This window comes from Numida meleagris, chromosome 4, assembly GCF_002078875.1.
Source record: "Numida meleagris isolate 19003 breed g44 Domestic line chromosome 4, NumMel1.0, whole genome shotgun sequence".
Classification (NCBI taxonomy): Eukaryota; Metazoa; Chordata; class Aves; order Galliformes; family Numididae; genus Numida; species Numida meleagris.
This window is the reverse complement of record NC_034412.1, coordinates 75,569,154-75,589,179: the sequence shown is the minus strand read 5'-3', so window position 1 is coordinate 75,589,179 and position 20,026 is coordinate 75,569,154. Positions and strand designations below refer to the sequence as shown.

The window sequence follows — 20,026 nt, the reverse complement described above, 5'->3', positions numbered from 1 at the left end:
TGTACAGTTGAGTTGTTTTGCAGCCCTGATTTAAGACCCAACAATTTAGGGAGAGCAGAATAGCTACGTGGCTTTAAAAGAGTGGATAAGGAGCTCTGTTTTGCTGTCCCCTGTGACTGAAGATGCTATCTGGTCCCGTGCTTCTCCATAAAATTCAGAGGATTAAACATTACGGTCTTTGGACATGAAGGAGAGAATCGGATGCAGTCATGCAAGTGGTAGAGTGGTACTACTACGAAGAGTCACAGCAGTTCTCAGTGCAAACACCCAGCATCAGAAACTTCAATTCTTCCAGCGCAAGCCAAAAGATTATTCCCTTGAATTTTGGTACTTTGGTACATTGGAATCGTCTAGAAGTTGGTGGTGGTTTTTTTTTTCACAGAGGAAGTTCCAATATTGTTTTAAGCTTATGATGACAAGATGTGTTACCTACCTTTTTTTTCTTCTTTGTCTCTAGCAAGTATTCAGTCTATTAGAAAAAGCTTGGTCTGGTTCCTCTGTGCAATTTGCTTGGCAGAAAACTTTGGGACATTTCCTTGCTGTAACAGGGTAAGATTGCAAATATTTACTGCTTTTGTCCATAGTAATTGTTAAATAAATAATAAAATAATAATAAATAATAGAAATTAAAATAATAATTAAATAAATCTAAACCAAAGCAAAACATCTGGTATCTCCTTATGATTATGATGTATATACATCATAATCCTGAGCCATGTTACTGTAATTATAAAATCTCAATGTAGGAAAAGTTTTTTTTGTAACTTACAGTTGAAGAAGAGGAATCATTTTATGTGTTAATCTTTTTTAGAGGTGATCACACTGTGAAAATTTTTGATCGTCATGGTCAGAAGAGAAATGAAATTACTTTACCAGGGTAGGTACTAAGATGAGTTTAAATTGTTTTTTCTTTTTTTTTTTTTTTCAGAGTGTTTATGCAGTCATAGGAACAGATGCTCTCACTGGTGATTGTACCTGGAAAAGGCAACAAATTGATGAGCATGTATGGAATATGAGGCAGTAAAATCTGAGCTTAAGCTAAGCTATCAAGGATAGCTGGAAAAATATATCCTCGTATCCAAAGCATTATTTATTATTATTAATAATAAGCTCGGTGTAATTCATTAAAAATGTTAGAAGATGCCTATTATGATAGTAAGAAAGAATATAAGGTGGTCATATATGGAATATCCATATTTTACTCTTACGACTGCAACCTTGCCAGTGCCTGTTTTCTAGTGATTTGTACATTAGTCTTACTGAGGACTTATATCCTGTGTTTTGGTGTCCTTTTGCTTGTATCATTGGCATAATGTGTATGTTGGTATTTTTACTTCAGATCGGGAGTGTGTTTCTGAAGTGAATCTCCCTGTTTTTCCTGCTTAATATGCTTCCATTCACTCTAGAGAGTGAGGTTTAAAGTTTACAAACTGGATTTCTCTCAGATGAGATTTTAAAAGTGGCATCCTTTGGAAGATGCGGTCCAACGGCTAAAAGGCAATCAGTCCATAGGAACAGGCTAGACATAGCCCAGAGTAAAGGTGACCAGATGTACACACCATGACTTCATGCCCTCTCATCATTTTGTTCTGTAAGTCTACTTGTATTGGGCACCATTATCACCTGATGTCGCAGTAGTTTCATTTATGCTTTAATTCCAGAGGCTCTAATCTAGAAGTCTCACTTTAATTTCCGGAATCTTACATACATATCCCTCTATAACTGTTAGGTATGAGCCACAATCATGAGCTCACTAGAAATCCTGTTTTTGCAGTTCATGGTAGCTGCTACGTTGCGCCAAATCAGGAGGGGAAGTTTTTAGTCTTTACCAGACCTGCTTGCAACCATTGCCTCGCTGCCCACGGCATCTTGCTTTCTTGTATCAAAGTTCTACTCTGGTTACTTAACATTCATTATGCGGGCTGGCTTTGTCATTTAGAAGATTCATAAAGTACTCTCTTTGCTTAGAACAGCTTGTTGCATCTGACCTAGCTGACCAGCAATTGGTCTTTGGTTTGGTAATATCCACCGCCCAGCTCATTCTGCGTTACACTGCGCAGTAATTACAATAAATGCTTATTCTGCCCAGCAAACTGGCAGAAGAGAAGAAAGCTATCAGTTACGTGGAATGAAGAACTGTGAGAAGAGGTCCTGGACACTGTGTTGAGGGAGGCTACCTTACTGATGGACGAATGTGGTGCTTTTCATAGCAAGGCAAAGAAATAAAAAAAAAGATGTTTATTAACAACGTATTCTGAAGTCAGTTATTCAAAGTAATTAGCATTCACTGATAGTAGCTGGAGTAGTGCTGACTTTTTCAGGCACATCATCAAATATTCTGCCTAAGTTAGTCTAAGTGTCCTTTTGAATTACTCTCATCTTTCCACTGTGATTGAAGAATAGGTTTCTCTACTTACTACCATTGTTCTGTTTCTGTGGTGCACAGTTTAATCAGAAGCAAGCATGCATATCTGGAGGGTTTCCTACTCAGTCCAACTTTTGGTTCTTTATTTGTTGGTGAACTGTTAAAGAGACCTTCTAGACCTCACCTTATCTAAGAATGTAGTTCAGAATGTCATATACTTCCTGCTCTAATCGTTGATGTCATAAGGGTTATCTTACCATTCCATCGATAGAATTTTCTTTGTTTTGTACTTATCAATTTTTTTCCTGTTCGTTTCTTTGGGAATAGACAGTATTTTTTTCTCTAGACCAAACTCAGGTAGGTTTGGAAAAAGAAGACAAGAACTTGAGTTGAAGGCTTACTGAGTTACTTTATAGGAGTGTAAGTTTCAGCAGGACACTTCTAAAGTTGCTTGCATTAGAAGTTTTAATTTGAATGGCAAAGAGAACTAAGATTTTCAAAGAAATATCTTTTGAACCAGAAGCTGTGAACTTAATATATTGGAAAGAAAAGGGTGTTGTCAGATGGCACTGATACTTAGTCTGCAGTATTGCGTTACTTTGTGTGTTTTAAACAGTGCTGTTTCCAGTTCACCCAGTAACTCTCCGGTAAACCTGTTCTGATCATTCTGGGAACAATTTGCTAGAGGATTTCCCTGCTTCTGCAAGGCTTTCTTATCTGAGATCATTACACTTATTGAAGGAGGAGAAAAAAGATCTCAACAGTGAGTAGTCTCTAGGAAGACAGAACCTTACAGGAGGTTTTCGCTGTCTCTTGAAAATCTAAGTGGCAATATTTCAAGTGCTTCGTCCTGTGTCATTTTTATGAGATTTGAGTATGAGAGTGGCTGCTGTAAAAAATACACTTTCCAGATAAGTCTGCAGTCTGTCATGGGTTTGCTTGGTAGGGAAAGGGTAGGACAGGTATTTCAGCTGGAGAATTGTGGCTATTTCTGTATACTTTAAAACATATTTTAATGTAATTAATGAAACTCTTTTTTCTTCAGTAACTGTGTTGCTATGGACTGGGATAAGGATGGAGATACCTTAGCAATAATCACAGACAAATGTAGTGCCATTTTTCTCTGGGATGCCAACACAAACAAAACAAGCCAATTAGACAGTGGCATGAGGTAAGAAAAAAAAATTTGGAAGTGTTTTTGAAGACCTACACCACTGTGAGCTGCTGCAGCAGCTTATTCCGTTGCCTCATACAACGTTTTATTACTTCCATTGCTTTGTGTACGCTTAGGTAGTTCTAATACTTGTTGTAGAGAACATTTGCTTCCTTTAGAAGTTCTGCTTTGGTGTGTATGGTTTCATAGAACTTCAAAGCAAGTATGCAAAATGTTTTTGCCTGTAAGGACACAAAAGGAATCTACTATGGAAAGTAATAATTTTCTTTATTTTAGGGATTCATTGTCTTTCTTATTATGGTCTCGAGTCGGAGCTTTACTCGCTGTTGGAACGACTAAGGGAAACTTGCTTATATATAACCGTCAGACTTCTCGCAAGATTCCTGTTCTTGGTATGTGTTGCTTTGAACTTAGGCTTGCACTTTGGAATGGTTAACTTTTGTTACTATGCTTACTTTCCTTTTTTTGTTCTGTATGTTAACATGCAAATCAAAAATGTGCTTACGTTCAACTTTCACCATTTGTTTTGTTGTAGTTACCAGAGTTTTTTTATTGTTCAGTGTGTTAGCTGCTTAAGATACTTCTAGGCAGAAAAAATTAAGGGTAGAAATGTAATTTAAAAAAAAAAGGAAGAAGAGGGGCTGTGCAAGTTCCTGTAAGGTCAAAAGACTTCCATCTAGGATTACAAGGTTAAAAATTAAAATTTGACTACTGAATTTTTAATTTATCTGTTAAGTTTCTTCACATTCTGATAATCTATATTTGAGTGGCCAAATACAAAGTATTTCCATACCAGATTTTTTGGTTGGTTTTGTTCACTTTGTTGTATAGATTTGTTTCTTTTTCAGGTAAGCACACTAAGAGGATTACTTGTGGTTGCTGGAGCACTGAAAACCTTCTGGCTTTAGGTGGTGAAGACAAAATGATTACTATAAGCAATCAGGAAGGGGATACTATAAGACAGGTAGTAATTATAACCCCTATTTGATTTTAGGACATACATTGATATGCCTGGTTCTTGAGAGAGCTAGAGAGCTACAGTGTAAAAGGTGTTTATGCTCTTTCCGTACCTCTGCTTTCAGGGACAAGGAGGTTTTGGGAAAACTGATAGCAGGAGGAGGGCAAATCTAAATATTTGAACCTCTGCATTATGCAGCGTAACTGATGGTATTAGGATGTCAGCAGCTCTGCTTCTCTTGTCTGTTATCCTGGCCTGTATCTTTTACAAGAAAATCTTAGTGCAATCTTAGGTTGACTTCCTCAGTAGCAGCACAGGTCAGCTCTCACAGGACTGTTTATAAAGTCTTTAGCGTTGGTTTTGCTTTAGATCAGTTAAATGAGGATCTTGCCTCTGTTATTCAGTGATTTCTTCCAGGCTGGACCTCTCACATTGTTGAGAGGCTAATTTTTGTGTTTCTTGTTAGTATACTCAGATTCTCTAATCAAGCATTCCATTTGCTTGCGTACGTCAATCCTTTCAACCAGTGACAGTTGCTACAAAATATGCAAATGAATGTTATTCTCTTTCTACATTTAACAAATGGTGTTTCACTCAAGATTTTCAAAGGTCTTTCATAGCTGGCTTCATATGCTTCCATCTTTATGTCTGAAGACCTATGTGGATGAAGAAATAATAAACTAAGTTTTTAGGATGTGTCTGTACTTCAAACTAGCTAGCTTCAGTAGGAGAAGCAGTGTAGTTGAGACAGCAAAGACCTAAGCAAGGTTTCCTTATGATGTTTTCTCACCTCGTATTGACTGCAAAAGCAACTACTTTGCTGTCACTGCATGGACCAGAAAAGGTGTTTTTTTTATTATTATACATTGTAAATATTACATGTATTGTTTATGATAATTATTCTCTCTGATTTTGCATCACAATAGCCTTGTTTCTATTTTATCATTAGTACTGTCTCTAAAACACTGTTGTGCAGATCTTCCTACTCATTTGGATCTTTCTAGATTTCTAACTTAAGATACTTTTCAGTATAATTCATTATAACGTGTCTTTATGATTCAAATTAACTTCATGTTTTTTTGAAGTTTTTTTCAATTTTGTTACTAAATGCTGTAGCACTTCTATCTATCCTTAATGCTTAAATATACAGAGCAGGGATAATGCAGTTATTTATCATTGATATTTGCGCATCGAGTACTGATTTTTCAATGTGAACTTCTCTCTTGCAGACCTCAGTGAGCTCAGATCCCAGTGATATGCAATTCTCAGTTATGAAGACTGATGAAAGAATATCAACCAGGGAAAGCACAGTAAGAACGCGATACAAAATTCTGCAAAAAGTGTTAATTTAATGTTTCAGGATTTCTGCTAGCAACCAGTGTTGGCCAGGAAGTAATTTTTCTTTTTCCTTGACTCAAAACTTCACTTTGAAGCTTTATTTCCCAACCCCACCCTTCCCTCTCCCTACTCGCCCCAAATACCTTTATTTTAAAGCTTTACCCCTTTGCTCAAGGATGTGTCCATGAAAACACAGTGGCTAGCAATAAGACAAATGACAGTAGTTTTACAGTAATTTTAAATACAATAGGTGAGGATAAGTGCAGTACTTAAAGGAATACACAATATAACTATACAACAGTATATGTGATGTGGTACATGGGTAACAACGCAGGAATGTCTAAACTGCAGAGATGGTTTTCAGCAGTCAATTTTAGAAATAGATAAGCACTCGCTGGGTCTTAATCTTGTGCAAACCTCAATGTCAGTTAGACTAGAAGGCTGTCTGTTAAACTTGTCGTGTGAGCATGATGCTCTCTCTCTAAATGGCTACACTTTCGCTGCCTTCTTGAGGGAATCAAGTTCTGTCAGATCCATCAATACTGAAGTGCAGAAAAATGGGGTAATGATGAGTGTAGCAGCACATATTAGTAAACGATCAGTAACGATGTACTAAAACGAGACAGAAAAATCATGGATAGCAAAGTGATACTGTGTTTACAGTTAGTCCAGATCTGTACACTTAAATAGAGACAGCATAATTAAAATTTCACAGTCAGATATAATCTATGCAGTACAGAATTTCTCCTGTATCATAGTGACAAGGACCTGTAGGAGTGTTTTTCTTCTCTGCATGAAGTACTTTCTCTGCTTGATGCGCTTTCTCCTCCTAGGGAAATTTTAATTAACAAATATTTTGAAAATGCAGGGACTTTGTCACTTTGATTTTCCCTGCTATTCTGGGGGTGTGCAATAGCCTGGGCTTTTCTATTTACTTATTTATTTATTTTTATTACAGCTCTCAAGTTTTCTGTAGAATGTTCACGAACATTCTCTAGTTCTGTAGTTCTCAGTGTTAGGCTTGAATAGTCCGTCAGCTGTTTAAGCCATATAGCATTTATTGTCTGTTCTTGTACGGGGCTTGGCTTGATAATGATCTTCCATTCTGTAACGTATGCAAGACAGGAAAGGCAGTGATGTAGCCCTCTATATTAAGAAAGAATACAAATGTATGGAAATTAATGATGGTGATGTTAGGGTTGAGAGCTTGTGGGTTAGGATAAAAGCAAAGGCCAATAAGACTGATATAATCGTGGGAGTCTGCCGTAGGCCACCCAACCAGGACAAAGTGGTGGATAAGATACTTTATGGACAGTTGGGTGAGGTCTCAAGGTCTCTACCTCTTGTTCTTGTGGGGGACTTCAACTTCCCAGACATCTGCTGGAATTATAATACAGCAGAAAGGGAACAGTCCCGGAGGTTCCTAGAGTGTGTGGGAGACAACTTCCTGACACAGCTGGTGAAGGAGCCAACAAGGGGAAGCAAAATCCTGGACCTGCTGTTTGTTAACAGAGAAGGCCCTGTCAGGGATGTAAAGGTTGGAGGCCGTCTGGGGCAAAGTGATCACAAAATGATAGACTTCTCAATCCTTGTTGAACCTCGGCGGGGAGTCAGCCAAACTGCAACCTTGGACTTCCGAAGGGCAGACTTTGATCTCTTTCGGATCAAAGATCTTTCAGATCTCCCCCTTGGGAGGCAGTTCTGGAGGGCATGGGAGCCCAGAACAGCTGGGAATACTTTAAGGAAGTTATTTTAAAGGTGCAGGAGCTGACCATCCCCAAGTCATGGAAGATGAGCCATCAGGGTAGAAGACCGGTCTGGCTGAACAGAGACCTTAACCTGGAACTCAGGAACAAAAGGAAAGTTTATGGTCTTTGGAAGAGGGGGCAAGCAACTTATGAGAATTACAAGTACGTAGTGAAGCTGTGCAGGGAGGAAATTAGAAAAGCCAAAGCCCAGCTAGAACTGATACATCAACAGTAAAAGGAGGGCTAGGGAGAATCTCCATCCCTTGTTGGATGCTGAGGGCAACACAGTGACCAAGGATCAGGATAAGGCTGAGGTTCTTCATGCCTTCTTCACCTCAGTCTTTAATAGTAAGACTAGTTGTGCCCTGGGCACACAGCCCCTTGAGCTGGCAGATGGGGATAGGGAACACAGATCATGCACAATCCACGGTGAGATGGTTTTGGACCTGCTCCGCAAGCTGGCCACTCACAAGTCCATGGGGCCAGATGGATTGCACCCTAGAGTGCTGAGGGAGTTGGCGGATGTGGTTTCCAGGCCTCTCTCCATCATCTTTCAACAGTCGTGGCTAACAGGGAATGTCCCGATTGACTGGAGACTTGCAAATGTGATTCCCATCTTCAAGAAGGGCGGGAAAGATGATCCTGGTAGCTACAGACCTATCAGTCTCACCTTGGTGCCAGGGAAGGTTATGGAATGGATAATCTCAGGAGCCATCATGGATCAGTTAAAGGTCAACCAGGGGATGAGGCCCAGTTAGCGTGGGTTTATGAATGGCAGATCCTGTTTGACAAACCTGATTTTGTTCTATGACAAGGTGACCCGCTTAGTGGATGAAGGCAAGGCCGTCGATGTGGTCTACCTGGACTTCGGTAAGGCCTTTGACACTGTCCCCCACAGCATCCTTGTGGAGAAGCTGTCTGCCCATGGTTTGGATGGGCATACGCTCTGCTGGGTGAAACACTGGCTGTATGGCCGGGCCCAGAGAGTTGTGGTCAGTGGAGTTAAATCCAGTTGGCGGCCAGTCACGAGCGGTGTCCCCCAGGGCTCGGTGCTGGGGCCTCTTCTATTCAGCATCTTTATCAATGATCTTGATGAGGGGATCGGGAGCACCCTCAGTAAGTTTGCAGATGACACCAAGTTGGGAGGGCGTGTTGATCTGCCGGAGGGTAGAAAGGCACTACAGAGGGACCTGGATAGACTGCATCGATGGGCCAAGGTAAACCATATGAGTTTCAACAGGGCCGAGTGTCGGGTCCTGCATTTTGGTCACAACAACCCCAGGCAACCCTACAGGCTTGGAGAGGAGTGTCTGGAAAGCTGCCTGATGGAAAGGGACCTTGGTGTGCTGATGGGCAGTCAGCTGAATGTGAGCCAGCAGTGTGCCCAGGTGGCCCAGAAGGCCAATGGCATCCTGGCTTGTACCAGGAATGATGTGGTGAGCAGGGCTAGGGAAGTAATCCTGCCTTTGTACTCAGCATTGGAGAGGCCTCACCTCGAGTACTGTGTTCAGTTTTGGGCGCCTCAGTACAGAAAGGATGTTGAGGTGCTGGAGCAGGTCCAAAGAAGGGCAACAAGGCTTGTGAAGGGCTCGGAGAATATGCCCTATGAGGAGAGACTAAAGGAACTGGGGCTGTTTAGTCTGGGGAAGAGGAGACTGAGGGGAGACCTTATTGCTCTCTTCAAATACCTGAAAGGTGATTGCAGTGAGAACGGGGTTGGTCTCTTCTCACTGGTGACAGGACAAGGGGAAATGGCCTCAAGTTGTGCCACGGGAGGTTTAGGTTCCATATCAGGAAAAACTTCTTTCCAGGAAGTGTTGTTAAGCACTGGAACAGTCTCTGCAGGGAGGTGGTTGAGTCACCATCCCTGAATGTGTTTAAAAACTGTGTCTGGATGTGGTGCTCAGGGACATGATTTAGTGGTGGGTTGCTAGAGTTAGAGTAGTATGGTTAGGTTGCGGTTGGACTTGATGATCTTGAAGGTCTTTTCCAACCTGAGCTGTTCTATGATTTTATGATTCTACATGGCACTGGAAAAAACCTTCAGGTTGGAGCAAAATAAGTAGTATGTTAACATGCATCGCAATATAAAATAATTCTTGTAATTTCTTAGAAGAGTTTAAGAAATTGTAATTCTTAAATACTTCATCAAGTTGCAATGGAATTATACGCAAAATACCTTAAGTGATAGAAATAAAATTTTAAATTTGGGGTTAATTTAGGAATTTCAGGTCAGAATTTAAGTTTGTACTTCTGAATTAATAGATTTTTAGGCCATCTTTTTTCTCAGTTTGAAAATGCCTCCTATTTCAAAGTACAGCTTTGTATTTTAACCTTCCAGCTCTTTGCAAAAACAGTCTTCTTTTTAGACAAGGAGGACTGCAACAGAAGGTAATGTAAAATTGATTTGTAAACAGGCCTTCACAATATCTTCATTGAAGAATATAGTGAAATAATCTGTCCTTCCTTGCTTTTTCTAAAATTAGTGTTTTTCTCTTGTCTAACATACGCATGCTCTGGTAGCAAAAATAATATTAAAAAAAGTTCACTCAACCTCTCTTTGACTCTGAAGTCCAGCAATGATCTAGGTTTCGTCAAATGCAATGTACTTACCTAGACTGATAGAAACTGTAAAGACGCATGTTTTATACAAGCTAAACAGACTTTCTTTACTTGAGATGGCCATGTTCTGGTAGTCTTCCCTTCAGCTTTCCAGATAGAAATTCAGTGGATCAAAAAACACATTGTAGTGCAAGTGAGAGTAGTCCAGCAAGATCCATGTGACCTCCTGTCTTTTCCTGAAAGAAATGGGGCTCTCCTAATGCTTCTGCAGGGACAAATGCTGAATTTGAGATGTGTGTTCTACTGGGCTTTCATTTAGAACTGTGAACCACTGGCTCACAAGGAGAATAGCCTGAAAATCTCTTCCACTATTAATAAGGATTCGGGATTCAAATTCATAGCATTCTTAAGGATACTTTAAGTGCAGAATCTCATCTTTTAGTGAGGGTGTTGAGCCTTATTTTAATGTGTCTCTGTTCCTCCCGAGTTAATTTTTTCTTTTCATTCATTGACAGGTTAGTGTAGTGGTTGGCAAGAAGACTCTCTTTCTTTTTAATTTGAATGATCCTGATAACCCAATTGATCTGAAATTTCAGCAGCCTTATGGCAGTATTGTAACCTACAGATGGTAAGCAGAACTTCCTTAATGCAGCATTCTCATATTAACAAGCTGAATATTTTCTCAGTAGTTCTGATAAATGCTGAAAATGAAAGCATTTATCCCTTGCTCACGTGGAACTTTTCTTGAATGTATGAATCTACATTTTCTAATTCTTAACAATTCAACGGCTGTGAAAGCAGGATTGCCAAAATGTAGTTGCCAGTGGTAAGTTCTGTTTTAGAACAGTAATGCTGTTACTGTCCTGACAGTAGACAAAATTGAGGGCTTTATAGGTTTGGATGAGTAACTAGTGAAAGAGCTATGGTGGAGTTGCATCTTCCATCTATTTTGTTTGTTTACCAAGTTAGGTAAAGTTCTTGTAGCATCCCTGCCAGGTAATATTTCTCTGAAGAAATTCTAAACTAGGAGCTTCAACTCTGTACCCACAAGTAGCTGTACTGTTTCTGTGTTTTTGAGTCATTACACGGTGTCTGTTCAGTCAATATGTTGTTAACATTTCATGCTTACACTTAAACTCAGTAGCTGTATGCTTCTGTATTTTGGGGCACATACCTGACAAGGTGTGCCCAGATTGTTTGCTTTGTAATATATATTTTTTCCCAACTAAGCAGATCAGACATTTGTTTGAATTAACCTTGGCATGCTGTAACTATTTCTGTTTTAACCTGCTTATTTGTAATTGACACCATGAAATGTTAAACTATCTATTCACAGATCCACACTCTGGCTTTACTACTGTGTTTGTAGTGGTGTGCCTTAAGGGCAGAATGACTGCCATTATTATTTTTAGCATAGCTTTGAAGAGACAGAGTCAGCAATAACCTTGACATTGAAGTTTCCACCTTTTGGCGCTCTTATACTAATGAAGACACCAAAGTTCTTTCTCCTGGTGTCACTGCCATGTATGCTGCTTGCTAAAAGTGAAGGGGCACAAAAGAATGTAGAAGAGAGAATAAAGAGGACTTGTGATTGAATGCTGAGCACCCTTGTGTGACAAATTTGTATTTGTTCTTTAGAAATCTTTGATTGTTTTTCCCTTAATCCGTATTATACTGTATTGTTCTACGTTATATGTCCAGATTCCCATAACTTGGTTATTTTTCCCTTTAGAGAGAGGCATTGACAGATTACCCCAGTAGCCTGAAAGAAAACACATTGTACATAATACGTAAATAAATCTCTTTTGTTGATTTTTTTTTTTCCTTTTTATCAGGTATGGTGATGGCTACATTATGATTGGTTTCTCACGGGGATATTTTGTAGTCATCTCTACACACATTCGTGAGATAGGTCAAGAAATCTTTCAAGCTCATAATCATAAAGATAATCTAAGCAGCATTGCTATATCACAGTCATTAAACAAAGCTGCATCATGTGGTGACAATTGGTAAGTGTCTGTTTTTACGCATAAAGAATAGACTTCATCTCATGTAACTTTGGCTGTTCGACATTAGAGCTGGTCTTCAAGACTGCGAAAGAAGTCAGTGAAGAGAAGATGAGGGGAATTGCTCTGGAACTGCCTCTTTACTTGAAGTTAGAAGAAGCTAATCTTGACTGATATCTCTGCACTTGTACTTATCTTTATTGTCATTAATTGTTTTTTTAGCGTTGTTTTGATTTTGTTTTTTTTTTTAAGTAATTAAAATTCAGTACTGATACCTTTTGATACCTTCTTTTTCTAATCTGTTATCCATCTACTGAAAAGTCCAAATTTCTGTACTGTGATTGACTGGGCATAGATGCTTAGCAATGTAACTATTCATTTAAATCTGTACTGAATGTGCTGATATCCTGATAACTTCTTCTACCACTTGGTATTAACTGCAATCTAGAGAAAAGTATAAATTTGCAAGCAATTAAGGAGAAAGTAGCTAGAGACTGGAGTTCTTCCAAAATATGTTGTGCATGTGATAGAATATGCCCTTTAGTTCCTCTCGGCTACTTCCTGTAATAATCTGAATTCTTCAGTGGGGAAGAAGCTGAGTGACAGTGGGAGTCAGACTGTTCTGTCTGTCCTCAGTTCTCTATGTGTGTGAGACCTTAGCAGGCTGTTTATTTAAGACACCAGCACATCAAGAGTTGCATACCTATGAGAAAAGCGTGGTACAACTTCACATCAATTTTCATACAATAAGTATTATTTTTTTAAGTGATTCTTTCGCACATACTAGGTAACATGAAAGCACAAGAAAGCTATCAGTCTCTTCATTTCTTGTGTGTGTGCTTTGCTCTTTAGGAAATTTAAGGTATTTTGCATTTGTGCCCTCATTTTGTTCCATTAGACTGTCTTGACTGGATTGGTTTTCTTCCAGTTTATGTTGACTGAGAAATATATTAGTGAGAAAGACTGTTCTTTTTGTTTTAGCATTAAAATCCATGATCTGTCAGACCTGAGAAAGATGTATGCCATAATAAACTTGGATGATGAAAACAAAGGTATGTAGGTAATTTCCTTGAGGATGGATATATGTATAAATCACATAAAAAATAGAATTGTGACTCTGTTTACATGTATGCATTAGCAAAAAGTATTGTTGAAATACTATGTAAATATTGAATTTATCAATAAATCTTTGTTTCCCAACTAGTATGCATTAGGCGATCCACAGCAAAAATGGGAACATAGAGTTATTTTTTGAAAGTTTGGTTTTATCTGTTTGAAGTATAGAGAAGTACAGCTCTAAGGATATTTGATCAGTTAGAATTTGTTAAGTTTTTGATTTGTGGCTTTTGTGTGTGTGTGTGTTGTTTTTCAATCTGTAATATGGTATAATCAGATTAATAAGACAGTATGCTTAACTGTTTTCTACTTCTTTCCATGTTTTTTGAGTGGGTGAATTTCTTAATGCTTTTCTCTGTGTTATGTACTTAGGGTTGATGCTTAATCTAGTACACAAGTTTTCTTCCAGTGGCTTCCAGAACATTCTTATGAGACTATGTTCTTAGGTAGTGAGTTACTACAATTATATCATGTTATAGTATCTGTACGTGTTTCAGTTCTTGTCAAGTCTTCACTCCTAGGAAGATGCTAAATTAGTAAATTATGAGTTTGATCTGAGTGATTCCATTTAATCTTGGCATTATTTTAATTGGTCTGGTGTAAATACATTAGTACCTATATTCCTAGGTATGAATTCCTACTATTGTTACGTTTTGAAGTGAAATTATAGCTTCTTGGTTTCATTTCAGTAGTCAAAGAAATGATCTTTTGCCAAAACTTGTAAATGTTTTAGGTGTCAACCAACTGGCTTGGACAGAGGATGGACAGCTGTTGGCAGTATCTACGCGAAGAGCATCCCTCCATGTTTTCTTGACAAAGCTTCCAGTCCTTGGAGATGCTTGCAGTACGCGGATTGCATACCTCACTTCTCTTCTTGAAGTTACTGTAGCCAATCATGTGGAGAGAGTATGATAACTTTTCCTTTTAAACTTCAGGTAGATAAAAGGAAAGTAAAAATTAATAATGGATGGAAACTGATATCATTTTTCTTACAGGAACTACCGGTTACTGTCTCGGTTGAAGTAGAGCCCAGTTTCATTGCTATTGGTGTTTATCATTTGGCTGTAGGAATGAACAATCGGGCTTGGTTTTATTTACTTGGAGAGAACAGTAAGCATTAATTTCATTCTCTTATTTTAAGCAGCCACGTCCTTGCATGTCTTTTTTAATAAATGTGGTATTTTGTTTAGCAGTGCTGGACAATTCTGCATTGTACAATAAAAAAATGAATTGCCATGCATCCCTATTAGGACCGAATAATGATTTTCACAAACTGAAGTAGTTATGACCAGACATTTCAATTAAATGAAATAAAACTTGAAGTTCCAGGTTATTGGTAATGAAATCTTGAATGTTTTTCTCTCTCTGTAGATGTAAAAAAGCTTAAAGATGTGGAGTACCTGGGTACAATAGCAAGCATGCACCTTAATTCTGATTATGCTGCTGCTCTCTTTGAGGGTAAAGTCCAGTTGCATATGGTAAGAGCTCTGTCAGTTTGGATTTCTGAATTAATAGATTTACGCTGAAGAAGTTCAAGAAATTTTTAAAATGAGATAAAGTGGAGTAATCCGTTAATGGAGATAAAGTTCTTTTATTTTTTTATGCTGGCTCATTAAAATATAAAACTGAATTTCTGGAAACTTTAGAAATATAAACTAGTCTAGAACAAGTGAGAGAAGGTGTTTTATTTTGAACATTTCTTGTGACAGGAAAAGTTGCTTTCATCTCATTTCTGGACAGTTTGATACAGACAGAACTTTGATATTGCATTGTTAACTGTGTAGTCTTTAAGTTCATTTTATTCTTATGTTTAGATAGAAGGTGAAGGTTTTGATGCTCAGGAAGAAAGAGAAACTCGACTCTTCCCAGCAGATGATGATAAATACCGAATTTTGTGCCATGCTTTAACTGGTGACTTCCTCATATATGGTACAGATGTGAGTATTATCTCTGTTTTTAAGGATCCTTTAAAATTGAATGTGTTTGTGTTCGAATGATTTGAATTATTATCATTTTTAGCAAAAAATGATGTTTCTGAGAAATTTACTTCAAATTATTTTCTATGCAAAAGCAGTCAAAATTGCACCTGACTTTCCCTTGCTATTGCACTTACACAAGATGTTTTGGCAGGAAGGTTGTTTTACCAGTGCTTGGTGCAAAACACTGCTTTTTAGTAGCAGAATGTAAATCTGTTGTAGTAGTGAGATGGCTGTCGATCAAAGTAGAAAAAATGTAGGGCTTATCTTGAAAACATGTTGACGGAAGTGGTAATGTGATAGATGCGGACCAAAAGAGATAATGAGGTAAGCAAGTGTTATAGTGTAAATGTAGGTCTCAGCTTACTGTTGAACCACCTGTCAGATGATAGGGATTTTTGTTTTTTGTTTCTGTAAGTGTATCAACAAGAAAAGATATGAGGACACTGAAGAATAATGTGAATATGCTTATGGACTTTTCAGGAGATTTTCCTCTATGTGAGGTATAGTTTTCTTGGTTTGCCACGGGGAATACTGGGCACATTTCACATTGTATTGTGCTCTTTATGACACAAAGTGATGTACTGACCTTTCAGAGGAAAGACAGAGCTGCTTTCTCTGGTGTTATCACTGGTTTAATAATTTGAATGGTTTTGTAGCACTTGAGGGCTTTCCTATCTCCTCAAGTTGCCTTTTTACCTAGTTAAAACTAGTACTGATAAATTTTAAATGCTAAATTCAGAACTGATCCATTTGGTGTGTGTAAGTTTTACAGTTGATTTCAAAAGCCTTATTTTACTTCTAGAGTTCTTGTTTGTGCAACACTAGTTGAGAAATAGTGTTTATTACCAGTAAGTATGATTGCTTTTTCCCCTGTATGAGGTAAACCTGTACTTAAGAATTTGTGGTTCTTCCTGGGAGGCAAATTATTCAGCATTGGTTGAAGGCTAATTTTCTTTCAAGAAAGAAGCAGGCATTTCCCCTCATTTCAGAACTGCACTATAATGTCTCCACAAAGCAGAGTGAGAACAAGAACACTCATTTTCCTCTCTGTTTTCTAAAACTATTTCATGGTTATCTTCTGCTTGAAGACAAGTTAAGTAGTAGAACCAAAACAGGACTAAATAAATAGCACCACTTAGTTTCCAGTTTTCTGTGAAGAAAGATGCACTTTCAGTTGATAATTCAGGTCTTGGCTGAAGATCTTACTTTTACAGTGGTTAACTGTGCTCTTAAATGACGACGTCCAAAGTTTATTTGAATTAATTTAAATCTCTGGATTCTTAGTTTGTTTCTGGGTATTTTTTGATCGCAGGTAGTTAAAGATACAACTAGTGCTAGTTAGAGAAACAAGAAATAATAAACCACTGTTCCGCTCTCCTATTACAGTAATGGATATTCGTATCTTTTCATTGGGAACGGCAGGAAGTGAGTCAGCATGGTGTGGTTTTTTTCTTTTATATAAAAAAGGCCCTCCATTTTTTTTTTGTCCTTTCCCCAGAAAGCCTCAAGTTTTTTTGTCCTGCCCAGTAATGTCCCTCAATGAGGAAAGAAGTCAAAAGAAAGCTGGAAATACTATTTTTTTTTTGCGTGTTCTTCATAGTCAGATCTCTAAGATGGGGAAAAACAATAATCAGATTCATTATCTTCTTGCCGCTTACTAGTTTCAGTATTAGCTTTTTCCATTTTTTCCTCATTAGACTGGAGTTATTCGTTATTTCTACATTGAAGACTGGCAATATGTGAATGAATATCGTCATCCTGTCAGCGTGAGAAAAATTTTTCCAGATCCCAATGGAACCAGACTGGCTTTCATAGATGAAAAAAGTGATGGCTTTGTCTATTGTCCAGTAAGTTGATGTGGGATACCCATGCCATCATATTTACAAGCTAGGTCTCCAACTATCTTGTAAAACATGTGTTTTATAGAGAATGACAAAACCGTCATCATGCAGCACATATGCTAGAAGAAGAAATTGCCAAAAAGACTTGAACGGTAATGTAAAGAATAATAATGTGAAGAAATAAAATGTGTCATAGTAGATCAGGGCAATTTAATTACATTAAATGCCTGTCAGTAGTTTTCAGAAATGATGCATAAGTGTATTCCAGTACTGATATCTAATCAAGAAGTACTACCTTTCAGTTTCACGGCCTGTCCCAACACTCTTCCTCTAAGGAGAGTAAATATCATGCTTGTAACATGCATTTTCTCCGTTTACTTCCTTTCTGAATTAAACAATTACACTATTCAGAGTCACTGCTCGTAAGAAAACTGTTTGTAATAAGAATTTCGTATTTATGCGCCACTTATATCCCTCTGTTTTTAATCATTTTCTGGATGAAAATTCATCTTGTTTCATTAGTCTTTCTTCCTGGTGATTCTACTTTCGCATTCTTTTAAGGTAAATGATAGAGTATATGAGATTCCAAATTTCTCACCGACCATTAAAGGAATCCTGTGGGAAAACTGGCCAATGGACAAAGGTGTTTTTGTTGCTTATGATGATGATAAAGCATACACTTATGTCTTTCATAAAGATGCTATTCAAGGTACTGTAAATGCTTTAAAAATCTTATTAATTACTTCACCTATTAAAGCAAAACACGTTCTATTTTTCATTTCTGTTAAATATTTTCACAACTGCATATGAAAGTGCACGGTGCAGAGGTTTTGAAGTGCAACTGACTAAAAGAAAAGTAGATGTTGTGTAGGTTTCTCTGCACAGCTCCAGCAAGGCATTTTGGGTTTAACCCTTCAAACTTCTTGCTACTTGTTTGATAATTACACATTGTGCTTTAATTGTATTTTGAATGTTCAAGAGAAACTCTTGGGATCAGATGATCAAAGCTTCTATTCACTAATAGTATTAACCAAAATTGTAACCATAGCAATTTCTATATGAGTGAAAAACAGCAAGAAATTAATCTACCAATATTGGGAAAATGAATTTTATAATTTAGATGATTTAACTTACATTTTTCTATTTCACTGAAAAACATCCTCTTGTACAGTAGATCGTGACTATCAGAATTAGAGACCTTCAGTTAATAGCCAGCAGATCTACACTGACCGGTTACCACATTTTTTATCAAGTAGGGGTTTTTAAAATGTCTTCTTTCTTTCCCAATCTTTGAATCTAGGATCGAAGATCATATTGGCAGGTGGCACAGAAGTCCCCTTTTCCCAAAAACCTTTGCTGTTGTATAATGGAGAATTAACTTGTCAGACTCAGAGTGGGAAAACAAACAATATCTATCTCAGTACTCACAGTTTCCTTGGAGATTTGAAAGACTTTGGACCTAATGAGCTGGCACAAATGCTTACTCAAACATTAATGTTGAAAAGGTACATCTGTGTCTTAATTATATTGTGTAATTTTTTTCTTCTGTGCTTATAGCTCTATACAGCGTACCCTGGTTATCTAAAAATGTCCTGCAGAATACTGATAAATTGGATTGATCCATCAGGCCATATAGGTGCCTGTGCAAATCAAACAAAGTAAGAGATACAGTGCTGCTTCCTGTTTCTCCATTGCCAAGTAAAAGTAATTTTTTCAAGACTGATTTGGGGTCCTATGACAGTGGCTCTTCCAAAACTGGCTAAAGATACTTCTTGCCTCTCTTATTCCACTGCAGTGAAGCAAAGCAAAATCAGTATGATGGAAAAACTGCCAGAATAGGGAAAGCAGGTGGTTTCATGAAAAAAAAAATGGTAAAAATAGTAGAAACAGAACCTGAAGTTGTGTGTTTGTACTTCTCCTTTGTTCCTGGTAATTGTCTGTCTCTCCGTGGCTTAGAAGTAGAGATTTTTTGAGTTTACCCTGTCCTACTATTAGGAAAACAAGGTTAGAGAAGGAATTTTATCCACGACTAGTACTGGAGAAGGTAGAGAAGGAATTTTAGGTACAAGCAGTATTGGTTTTATATTACTTTTGCTTCTGTAGATTTTATGAAGCATGGGGGATATGCATACTTTTGAATGACCAGTCTAGTTGGAATGAGCTGGGCAAAGCTTGCTTACATCATATGGAGGTGGATTTTGCAATACGTGTTTATCGGACATGTGGTAATGCTGGGATGGTGATGTCACTGGAACAAATAAAGGTAAAACTTAAAGTCCCTTTTAAATGGGGAGGTACTGTGCTTTAATTCTTCTTAAGAATTGCTAATTTCTTTTTTTTATTATTTTTTTTCCTAAACAATAGGTGAATTATTTTCAAGAGAGTTAGTTACAGAGGAGAAAGCATTCAAACCACAGAACTTGGTGGAAGAACTTGCAGAATTCTTTCCCATATTTTCTTGAAAGTAGTAGTAGAGTATATTCGTGTGTCAGACAGGCTCTCTATCCTTTGTTATTTGTAAGAAAGTGTCTAAGGCCACTAATCCATGTGTTTTAAGCAGATTGTATTTGGACATCTGAAAGTGTACATAAAATAATACCTTAAGAGGATACTTTTGCAAAATGTTGATTTTAGACAATGTTAGTGGCTTTGAGGTTCAGTAAGAAAGTGAGGGCTTTTTCTGTTTTGTAGGATCTGTTATGCGTTGTCAGGTTGTCAAATGTATTGTTTTACCGTGTATACCACACTATGTTACCTGTAACTTTTCTTTTTTAATGTTGTTGCACCTATTGTGTCCTTTTACAGGGAACAGAAGACCGCAACCTTTTAGCAGGACACCTTGCCATGTTCACTGGTAATTTTAACCTGGCTCAGGATTTATACCTGGCATCCTCTCGTCCTATTTCTGCACTTGAGGTATTCAAAATGTGTAAATATTT

General features: G+C 37.8%; 1 protein-coding gene across 1 annotated transcript in view; it reads left to right on the top strand.

Annotated features, from left to right (window-relative positions):
* WDR19 (WD repeat domain 19) overlaps positions 1 to 20,026 on the top strand; it is a 41,927-nt gene that overhangs the window by 1,019 nt on the left and 20,882 nt on the right. Inside the window, exons 2-19 of the mRNA XM_021396999.1 lie at positions 458 to 549; positions 812 to 877; positions 3,411 to 3,536; positions 3,816 to 3,931; positions 4,388 to 4,503; positions 5,727 to 5,807; positions 10,661 to 10,773; positions 11,981 to 12,154; positions 13,133 to 13,203; positions 14,001 to 14,173; positions 14,263 to 14,377; positions 14,639 to 14,745; positions 15,082 to 15,204; positions 16,944 to 17,093; positions 17,649 to 17,796; positions 18,388 to 18,592; positions 19,191 to 19,350; positions 19,893 to 20,003. Of these exons, the coding sequence (XP_021252674.1) occupies positions 458 to 549; positions 812 to 877; positions 3,411 to 3,536; positions 3,816 to 3,931; positions 4,388 to 4,503; positions 5,727 to 5,807; positions 10,661 to 10,773; positions 11,981 to 12,154; positions 13,133 to 13,203; positions 14,001 to 14,173; positions 14,263 to 14,377; positions 14,639 to 14,745; positions 15,082 to 15,204; positions 16,944 to 17,093; positions 17,649 to 17,796; positions 18,388 to 18,592; positions 19,191 to 19,350; positions 19,893 to 20,003 (2,247 nt within the window). The remainder of the gene's footprint in view (positions 1 to 457; positions 550 to 811; positions 878 to 3,410; positions 3,537 to 3,815; positions 3,932 to 4,387; positions 4,504 to 5,726; positions 5,808 to 10,660; positions 10,774 to 11,980; positions 12,155 to 13,132; positions 13,204 to 14,000; positions 14,174 to 14,262; positions 14,378 to 14,638; positions 14,746 to 15,081; positions 15,205 to 16,943; positions 17,094 to 17,648; positions 17,797 to 18,387; positions 18,593 to 19,190; positions 19,351 to 19,892; positions 20,004 to 20,026) is intronic.